General features: G+C 40.9%; 1 protein-coding gene across 1 annotated transcript in view; it reads right to left on the reverse strand.

Moving 5' to 3' along the window:
* COL6A5 (collagen type VI alpha 5 chain) overlaps positions 1-5394 on the reverse strand; it is a 124582-nt gene extending 119188 nt beyond the window's left edge. The window contains exons 1-2 of the mRNA XM_060180823.1: positions 5303-5394; positions 1851-2450 (exon numbers count right to left, since the gene is read on the reverse strand). Coding sequence (XP_060036806.1) covers positions 1851-2450; positions 5303-5369 — 667 coding nt within the window. The 5' untranslated portion in view covers positions 5370-5394. The remainder of the gene's footprint in view (positions 1-1850; positions 2451-5302) is intronic.
* Positions 5395-11378: the final 5984 nt, after the last annotated feature.

An 11378-nucleotide genomic window follows, 5' to 3' on the forward strand; every position in this document is an offset into this window, starting at 1 on the left:
AAGTGGCTACATGGCCGGGAGAAGGAATGAGCCTGACTTCTGACTGTTACCAATTCTGACCCTCACTAAGGAGAGAAAAGCAACAGATATTAATTCTATTTATCTGTAAAATGTCCATCTATGAAATCCTTAGGAAACAGAGCACAGGGCTGGGAGGTGGTATACTCAGTTTAGCGCACATGTTATCATGCACCAGGATGCGGGATTAAGTCCTCAGTCCCCACGTGCAGGGAAGTAGTTTCACAAATACTGAAGCAGGGCTGCAGATGTCTCTTTCTCTCACCCTCTCTATCCTCCCCATCTCTCTCAATTTATCTCTGTCCTATCAAAAGAAACAAGCAAAAAACAAACAAAGATGGAATGGAAGGAAGAAATGAAGATGGAAAGGAAGAAAAAAAGAAAGAGAAAGGAAACAATGCTGGAGTCCCAGGAGATGAAGCCCTGGATAAAGTGTTGAACTCTCAAGCATAAGGTCCTGAGTTTCGTCTCCAGCATCATATGTCCTCCTTCCTCTCTCTCTCACTAATAAATAAATGAAAAATTTTAAATGCCAGCTCATTGGCAGGCACTCTGTAAGCCCAACACATATATGCATCGATGTAAGTTACCAATTATTCACTCATGATACTACCAGTTCACTGGAGATTGGAGGGACTAACACTAAAAGGAGTAATTTTAGTCATGACCACAGAATGTGAGTTCAGACCTACAGGGATGCAGAGGTTACACAGGCTCCTGTGCTGAATATGGGCCCCCAATCAAATCAATGGGGTTTATAGTTAACAATACTTATTTGAGAGCAATTCTCTTCCCTGATCCAGTTTTCTAGTCCCTTTTCCATCTATGACACCATCTCCCCAAACAAAACATTGGGCCCACCTGCTGTGGACTGTCAGACTGTTAGCTGTCAGACTCAAGCAAAACTAGTAAAGTCACAGGCCCCTTGGAATATACCTAAAATAGACCTACTAGCTTTTTCCAAAACAGAAACCCAAAATCTTCAGCTGCAATATTCTTGCACTTAGGATCATGACTAGTTAACAGTTTGTTCAGTTTTATATCTTAACTCTTTTTCAGCCACCAGGTTCCAGATGCTACCATGATACCAACTTGACTTCCCTAGGCAGACAACCTCACCAATGTGTCCTGGAGCCCCACTTCCCTAAACCCCTGCCCCACTAGAGAAAGAGAGAGACAGGCTGGGATTATGGATCACCCTGTCAATGCCCACATTCAGCAGGAGAAGCAATTACAGAAGCCAAACCTTCCACCATCTGCATCCCATCATGATCCTGAGTCCATATTCCCAGAAGGATAAAGAATAGGAAAGCTTTCAAGGAAGGGGGTGGGATACGGAGTTCTGATGGCGGGAATTATGTGAAAATGTACCCCTCTTATCCTATGGTCTTTTTAATATTTGTATTTTATAAATAAATTTAAAAATGTTTTTTTAAAAAAGGAGTAATTTGACTATATGGAAAGCATTACTGTTTCCAAGTAAGCACAAGAAGTATGACACACACACACACATACCCCACACACACACATACACCAGAAGAAAAAAAATCTGAAAGGAAAGCCTTCTAAGAGAATTTAATTGTAGGATTGAGATTTCAGAAATAGCAGGAGTCATTCAAACTTTAAGAAAGCGAAGTTGTGCAAGAAGATTCCTGTCAGAGAAAAAGATGCCAGCAGACATGAGTAAGAGTATTGTATGAGGAGTATAAAGTCCCAACACCTCAGCATAACTAACCATGAAAAAGCAAGGAAGGAGTTAAAAGAGATGTGGGTATACAGCTAGAACTCAGGTCCTGTGGGAACAGGGCAGCTCATAAAGAAGGCCTCTTTACCTTTTTCATCAGTATCGGCTTCCACTTCCCTGTACTTAGTTGCATTCTTGATGATCTCCATCATGCTTGAGGAAAATGTGCTGAGATCTCTGACCGTCCGCAGTCTGTAATGGAACTGAGCTGTGGCCATGGCCCTCAGGTTCTCCTCAGACGCCTGCTGCAGCCCCACAGAGATGATTCTCACCCCGTCTCTCTGCAGGGCCTCAGCAGCCTCTTCGACATCATCCTCGGACTCGGCTGATGCCAAGACCACCAGAATCGGGGGAAACTGCTTCTTGTCCCGCCCATTGGTGGGTCTGGAGAAAAAGGTGGTGTGAGCCTCCCGGAGGGCGTTTCCTATCTGCAGGGAGCCACCAATGAACCCGAAATTCTTCTTGAGGTGGTTCAGCATGGGGTTCCTGCTCTTGAACGTATGCAGCTGGAATTCCGTGTGGAGCATGTCAGTGTACTGGGCCAGACCCACGCGGTACTTGGTGGCCTCGATGGGGAGACTGCTGATCATCTTGCTGATGAATGTTCTCACAAAAGGGAAGGATTTGCTTCCCAGGTGATCTGAGCTGTCCAGCAGGAACACCACATCTGCAAACTCAGGACCTGGCCCTATAAAATAAAACAAACCAAACCAAGATGGCTGTTTAGAATTTACATTTTAGGCCACAGTATTCATTTCAGACTATGCCTCAGTATTAAACAGAAGTCAGAATCCCAAGGGAAGTGTCTTTTGGCAGTCAAACAGACGAAATCATGTGCATTTGTTGAGATGTCTAGTAAGAGGGCTTTCGTCAAATGACGTAGTAGACTTCTTTACCAACTCCAATTCAGAGACCACTGACATTTTGCTTTATTTTTTGGTTGTAGAATCCCAAATTCTGATGTTGTACAGAGAAATGAGTAGCATGATACTTGAATACCCCAAAGTGGTCTGTGGTCTAGTAGCAACATTTAAAAACAATCTCAATTAGCAACCCAAGAAACAACTGGACCATAGCACATAGATACCTGACATGCCCTGTTCAACTTCCCCATTATATGGACCGGAGTGGAGGTGCTTTGACTGCTCTTTCTCTATCATGTAAATCTCTTTCTCTTTCTCTCCCTCTCTCTCTCTCTCTCTCTCTCTCTCTCTCTCTCTCACACACACACACACACACACACACACACACACACACACACACTCTTTCCCTACCTCCCTCCCTCTTTGCCTTCTTACCTCCCTTCTTCCCCCTCATACTGAATAAAGAAACCATATATTTTTCTTTCTTAATCAGATGAGACAGGGATTGGATGAATCCTTAGGCTTGATGGAGGAAAGCAAGATGTCTAATCCTGGTCAGTCCTGAGGACTCTGAGTATCAGTTAAATCCTTCTCCAAGACAAGAGAGTCAGTGTTTGAACTCTTTTTTTTATATATTATTTCTTTATTGGGGGATTAATGATTTACAGTTGACAGTAAACTACAATAGTTTGTACATGTGTAACATTTCCTAGTTTTCCACATAACAATTCCACCTCTATAAGGTCCTCCTCTGCCATCATGTTTCAGGGCCTGAACCCTCCCACCCCCCGGACCCCAGAGTCTTTTACTTTGGTGCAATACACCAACTCCAGTTCAAGTTCTGCTTAGTGTTTTCCCTTCTGATATTGTTTTTTCAACTTCTGTCTATGAGTGAGGTCATCCCATATTCATCCTTCTGTTGAACACTTGTTAATCAGTCACTGATTGCCAACCATCCACAAGGACTGGAGGGAAGAACAGTGGAGCAGGTCCTTCTCTCTCTCTTTCTCTTCCCTTTCCAACTCAATTTCTGCTTCTATCTACAAATTTATAAAATAGAGGAAGGCAGAAAGAAAGAGAAAAAAGGAAAGAAAGAAAGAAAGAAAGAAAGAAAGAAAGAAAGAAAGAAAGAAAGAAAAAGGCCACCAGCAGTGGTGGAGTCAAGAGAAAAAAAAAAAAAGCCTTTGATCTGTTGTCAGTAATTGAAGAAGAATTTTTAAAAAAACTTAGCTTTCACTCTCCAGAGAGAGGCATATCCCTCCTCCTCCTGACATTTGTAAAATACAAGGAAGATATTAGTTTAGCCACAGAAGTACATAGAATTTGTTGTGAGATTCCCCCACCCCACCCTACACACTTTTCTTCCATTTATTAAGGGTAAGATGCAAGCTGGCCTAGAGACAAACTGGTTGATTCCAGAAAGAAAGACAAGAAACCCTAGGACTTAAGCAAATCAGTGAACAGTTAGATTTTTCCCAGCTAGGTGCAAGCATAGTTTATAATATTTACCCATAATTTTATGTCTTCACTGGGAATTTGCTTGATACTGTAAGCCCTAAATTAGAACTGAGTCATATTTACTTTGATAAGGACTGGCATAAGGATCCCGGGATGCATTGGATCGACCTTCTCGTGGTGCATCCCATGAGTACCCATTCATTGGGGAAACTGACGATCCTTCCTAGCCGACTGAATCCACATGGATCCCAGTCACTTTCAAAGCCAGCAACAAGCAGCTCCTGACAGCTTTCAACCTGACCTGTTGACTGGCTACAGAAGAAGAGCAAACGCTAGAAGAAGAAGAATAAGGATCCCAGTTCTAAGCCCCCGGCTCCCCACCTGCCCAGGAGTCGCTTCACAGGCAGTGAAGCAGGTCTGCAGGTGTCTGTCTTTCTCTCCCCCTCTCTGTCTTTCCCTCCTCTCTCCATTTCTCTCTGTCCTATCCAACAATGACAGCATAAATAACAACAACAATAATAACTACAACAATAAAACAACAATGGCAACAAAAGGGAATAAATAAGTTTTTTTTTAAGTTTAAAACAACCATTAGCTGGATGTAAGTTAATGCCCAAGTTAAGATGACCTAGAAATGAGCATCTCAAAAACTATTTGTGAAGTGGAGCTAGAGGTTTTCTAGATATGACACCATTTATTTATATAGTGTTTGATAACACAAAAACACCATATAGAAATGGTATACATAACATTTCATAGACATAGTTATCAGATTCAGAATATTGGTGGCCTCTAGGGATCAGGAAAAATGAGTTTGAGAAAAGGCTAAAAAGGGAGTCTTAATCATCTTTTTGTAATTGGGGGATTTATAAATAAATATATAAATATTTATAAATATAGTTGTTGGTACATGTGTAAAATTTCTCAGTTTTCTGCAAAATACTCTCACACGCCTCCCAAGCCTAGGATGAATATGGATAATCATTTACTTTAAAAATTCAGCAAATGCAACCAATTCTTATAAATTGATAAAACCTGCTGTGGGTTTATAAGTAAGTTATTATTCTGCTGGTTTCTGTGCACTTAACGTATTTCATAATGAAAAATAAAACACATTTATATGAAAAAAGTAACTACATTCTTTGTTTATTAAAACAAATGTCTGAGACACAGAGCTATTTCTTTTCCTAAACAACAATAAATATAAATATATTGGTACCTGGGCTCTGATCTGCCACTGTTTCAGTCCGAAGGATTAGGCCAAATATTATTAGAATGCTCTTCATTTTGTTAGTGAAGTTTTTCTTGCCTTTACTCTGTAACAAAACAGAACAAAAAAAATGGAGAAAGAAAGAAAGAAAAATCTCATTGTTTATGAGGGAATAACTGGTGGGAAATTGTGCTAGAGCACAATACACTATAAATACATGTTTGACAAGCAAAACCAGGTGTGTGAAAATATTCATCAAACACTCGGAATATTCGTTGAGAATCAATAATACCAATGTCTGCTGAGCTCTCACCATGGCCCAGTCACTTTTTCTCAGTGCTTTATAAATATCATCTCATTTATCTTCACAACAGTTTTACAGGGAGATACAACTATTATCTATATATCTATATAACTATTATGTGACAGATAAGGGAAAAAGTTACAAGTAGTGAATTCAGTCCTAACCTTGATTGGGTATTTGCATCTAAGCTCCACAATGAGGAAGCAACAGAAAGTAAGGCAGGGAGAGCATGTCTTATTTGTTTGTATTATCTTTTACATAGTGTACTTAATCTTTACGAGAATGGCCATTTCTTGTCCGTTTTGTTTATACTACATCTCAGACTCCTGTCATGCAACACTTAATGAACACCACAAAATGGAGCCTAGAGATAGCCCCCTTGGTAAAGTCACACTTCACCGAGCACGAGGACCTAGGCTTGAGTCCCTGGCCATCACCATGTCAAAGGGAAGCTTCACAAGTAATGCATTGGTATCTCTCCTTCATTATTTATTTCTCCCTCCTTATGTTTAACCCCCATTTGAAAAAAAAAGAGAAGGAAAAAAAAAAGAGTCTGCCAGGAGCAGTGAAATTGCACTGACACAGAGTTTCACTGGCAAATAAAATAAGTACTTGAATGAATGTTGCAGTGAGTTTATATATGATAAACATGTACAAATATTTACAGCTTAATATTGTAACAGTGGGATTCATGACTGAAAGGTATTTTTTTTCAGATTTCATGAATCTTGCAAACTTTATTCCATTGGGTTATACAAGTAATATTCCCACCTCTGCCCCCAGATAGTTTCTTCCACATTTTTGCATCACATGTGCTTAATCCACTGTGCTACCGCCCGACTGCCTTTTCCATGTTTTTAAACGCATCGTCTTTCTTCAGGTTTCTTGGCATACAATATTGAGCAAGTGTACAGTGGATGATTTGATAGATACAGGCATTGCACAATGGTCATCAGAACAGGGTTCCTTCACAAGTTGATTCCCTCTTAGTTGATCTGATGGACTCTAGTGTCCCGAAATTTGTAAGAACTCCACCCCCTCCCTGGGTGTGAGGCTCACTATGCAGGTAGAGTCTACCAATAAGTAACCAGTCTTACGTTTATGCTCTGCCAGTCTGCCTTGTGCTGTCAAAGGGCTCTGCTTCTCTGTCACCCCAACTCTTTCCAATTTATCAACACACTGCTGCTAACCAGATTGCCAAGACCGTTCTCTTTTTTGGCATTTATCACATTTTCATATTGTTCTTCGGCTAGTAAAATATTTCCTTTACTTCCCTTAGTTTCCTACTTCTTCTCCCATCTAGTATCTCTGTCTCTGTCTCTGTCTCTCTCTCTCTCTCTCTCCACAAACAGCTACAAGCTTATTAAAAGCAGGATTAGATTCGACTCTTCATCCCACACTTCTGAGTGGCCCAATTACTTATGTGAATGACTGTTCAATCATGGGTTCTCAAGAAGTAATCGCTTAGGAGTTTCACAACTCATCCACTTCCACTCAGCTACCTACTAGACCACACACAACAGTGATCCCAGCCACTAATGAAGCATAAGGACACATGATAAGCATCCTGAAATTCATAATGCACAAGAAGAAACTCTTCAGTTTGAGTAACTTATGTGGCAAAGCTGTATTACCATATTGAGCCATTCTACGCAAGTCCTGGGAGTCTATTCTGGCAGCAGAGTGGACAGTCCTAGTTCTTCCCACATTTACAAAAAAAAAAAAAAAAAACTCTCCAGGGGTCAATCTAGAGAGAAAATTGATGGTGTGGACAGAGACTATTTGGCATCAATAAGCACCAAAAATATAATTTAGTACATCCAGACAAAGTGAGGAGCAGTGAGAATTCAGTCCTGGTTTGCCTGTAAATAGCCTGTGTTTAGTGCCATAAGCATTTCCTCACCATGAAATCAGGAAGCTCAGTGCAGGAAACATGGAGAAATGAAGATTACAACCTACTCCTCACCTAAAACTGTACCTTCAACAGTGCATGGAAGGGCTGACGTCTTGGCATGTGCACAGCCCAGATTTAAGCCACAACACTGGGGGAACACTGTGGTTGCTATCTATTTACCTACCTATTTCAAGCAAAAAGAATGAAAAAATAGGGTCAGGTGTAATGAAATCATGAATGCTCTGCAAAAGAAAGCGTCCATAATTTAGAACATGACACGCCAAAGTCTTCACTCCTCTGAGGTTCCCTAGAGCTTCATTTGTCATTTTTTATATATGCTATGTACACACATGCATGTCTATGCACACGCGCGCGCACACACACACACACACACACACACACACACACACACGCATGCTCATCCACAGACACTTGGGTATTAATCTATTCATTTAACAGACATTTCTTGAATGCCACCTATGTCCCTCAGCACCGTTATACTCAGCTTGGAATTCATATCATAGTACACAAACATAAAAAGCTTCACTCTCCTGCAGCCTTCATTCTAGTTGCTTCCAGAGCTGCCTTTCTCTGTTGTCTGTAAAGTTCTTTGGAACAGGGAACATAGTGCTTTTGATCCATCCCCAGGATGAGAGCTCAGTTAAAAAAAAAAAAAAAAGCATCTTTATCCCACCTGCATGTTAGCTGTCAGGCTCAGGCAAAAATTAGTAAAGTCATGGGTCCCTTGGAATAGACCTAAAATAGACCTACTAGCTTTTTCCAAAATGGAGACCCCAAATCTCATCAGCTATACTCTTACCTTTAGATTCCTGATTATTAAAGGTTTTTTTCTGCTTTATAGCCTAATGCTTTTTCAGCCACCAAGTTACAGATGCTACCATGACACCAACCTGACTTTATTGGACAGATGACCTCACCAATGTGTCCTGGAGCTCCATCTCCCCAGAGCCCTGCCCCACTAGGGAAAGAGAGAGACAGGCTGGGAGTATGGATCAACCTGCCAATGCCCATGTTCAGTGGAGAAGTAATTACAGAATCCAGACCTTCCACCTTCTGCACCCCATAATGATCCTGGGTCCATGCTCCCAGAGCGATAAAGTACAGGAAAGCTTCCCATGGAGGGCACTGGATACGGAACTCTGGTGATGGGAATTGTGTGGAATTGTACCCCTCTTATTCTACAGTCTTGTTGATCATTATTAATCAATGAAAAATTTAAATAAAGGATAGAAGGAAGGTCTGAATGAAAATAACTAAAAAATAAGGCAAAGAGGCATCATTTCAAATGAGGAAATAAATGAAAAACTACAGAAGCACTTGAGTTAAGAACTTTTAGAAGAGGCAATTTTTTTTTCAAAAATTTGGAATATGAGGGATGCTTGAAACATCAAAATGTACTAGCTGATGGAGAGGAAAGATAGTGGGTAGGAGAGAGCAGCCTACTTGGTGGAGTAGAAAGACTCTCGACAGGTGTCGGTGGCAGATGGGCCTTGAAGGATGCGAGTCTTATGCTGTGGTCCAGGGTGTGCAATGAGAAGGGAAAGGAAAAGGTGGGAAGTTTGAGGTTGCAATGACAAGATGACAATAACTTAGGAAAATACTCTAAGGAGCTTTCTAATTTTGGAACTAGGAAGCTGATGAAGGTTGTCAGGTGAAGGGAGAGGAGGCAAGGAGTAGTCCTGGAAATGTTGTGGGAAGGTTGGTTTTTTGCATGAGGTAGACCTTGACTAGAGAGTCCCTTGCTGACTTTTCAGCAATGTGGGGTTGCCCCTTGCACAAAGGGTAGGAGGAGAGATGAGGGATCCAAGACAGAGAGAAATCTGTGCCTGTGCTGTGCACAGCACAGCAGTACAAAGGAAACGCTTCTCAAGTTTGTCTTACTTGGGGATTGTATGGTATCCCAGTCTAAGGATGTCTTCATTATAGCAAACAATATTAAGACTGAAAGCAAGGATGCTTCTGCCCCCATCTAATAAAACCGAGACAAATAAGGCACGTCAAAAACATGGGCTACAGCTTAATTAACAAATCTACCAGCTGTCACCTGCTCAGCCATCCAGCACTACTACTTATAGATAATTAATGGAACTGTTAGAGGCTCTTGGACCCAAAATATAAAATAGTCCTTCGAAGGCGGTGTGCTTGGGGGATCCAGCTAGTAATGTAAAAAGATAAAACACAGAAAGAACCAAATGCTGAATGTCAACACGTCATTAAAGATCAGAACCTGGATTTGGACTACAATGCCTCTGCAGACTCTGTCGATTCAAAGCTATCTGTAGCGCAACTTTCTGAGTCTAACACACACTAGCTGCATAAAAAATACTTTTTTTGTGAAAAAAGTAAATGATTACATTTCAGAATATTAAAAAAAAGATACAATGAAGGTTAAAAAAAATAAGATAAGACACTTTATTTGACAAAAGGATACCTAAAGAGAGCGCGCGCACACACACACACACACACACACACACACACACACATACATTGATTTATCTTAATGCTTCCACAATGTTGACTGGAACCAGCTGAAAGAACCCTCAGGAATCAGGATGCACAATTCATACCAAGAAACTCAGTTTGGGTTCTTTTCGAAGATATGTCTCCCTAATCTACAAGTCAAGAGAGCTGAGCGTCAGCTATGAAATGGCCCCATGTAGGGTTAGCACCCAGTTCTTGGGACATACACTCTGCTGAAAGAATGAAATAACCCCTCCTCCTACTTGGAACTTCATAGGAAGAAACCACTCTTCTCGACAAAGACCACACTGGGACGTCCAGCAGGCTTCTCTACCACTGGACCCTGGATCTCAGATTTTTGTTTTCCAAGTATGATTAATTACCTTTCAACCCTTCAAACCATAAGCCTCTCACATACCAGATTTTTTTAAATAAACATCCCCATCTAGAAAAATGTTTTATTTATATTTCTAATAGTTTGATATGCCCAAAATATTTCACATGGCCTATGCTGTCCACATGGGAATAAATGATATTGAACATCCACTGCCCTTGGGATAGTGAAGTCCCCAGAGGTGTATCATCTCCAGATATGATCTCAGTGGCTGATTTCTGTGGGGATCGCAGCTTGTTTTCCTACAACATTTTGATCTCCTTGAGGTCTGGGTGTGTGCCTGATTACTGGTGCTGCTGCTGGAAAATAGAGCATGTCTCTGCATTGTCTCTCAAGGAGAGCAATCTTGGTTGGTGGTTTTCAACTAAGGTTGCACATTGAAGAGCTACTAAGAAATCTCATGCCTGGTCTCACTCTCACAGATTCTGACTCACTTGTCAGATGAGAAGTATGGTCTGAACTCTAGGATTTGTAAAGCACCCCACGAACTCCTGCTGTGCAGATAAGGTTGAGAAGCACTGGGTGAAGTCATCGTGAAAGGCACAAATAAACTCTCTGGAGAGACAATTTATATTAGCACCCTCAACATTTAGAGTTAGCTATAAGTTTACTAAGATATGTACAGAATTTGTATGAGAAACACGATAAAACTCTGATGAAGTAATTAAATACCAGGGCCAAGTGGTGACACATCTGATTGAGTTCACGTTACAATGCTCACAGGCCCAGATTTGAGCCACTGGTCCCCACCTGCAGGGGGAAAGCTTTACAAGTGGTGAAGCAGTGTTGCAGGTGCCTCTCTGTCTCTATCCAATAAATAAATACAATTAAAAAATTAAAAATTAAATCAATGGGGAAGCATTCCTTGTTGAGCTGGCAAGCTATCAGTTTTTCCCAACTATACCTAATCCAACTACTTTGTGAATATTGAAAAGTTCAATCTGAAATGTACACAAGATACAGAATCACTATCACTGTAATGAAGGGAAGAGACAAAAATAAAGAGGCCTGG

This window comes from Erinaceus europaeus, chromosome 21 (assembly GCF_950295315.1).
Source record: "Erinaceus europaeus chromosome 21, mEriEur2.1, whole genome shotgun sequence".
Lineage (NCBI taxonomy): Eukaryota > Metazoa > Chordata > Mammalia > Eulipotyphla > Erinaceidae > Erinaceus > Erinaceus europaeus.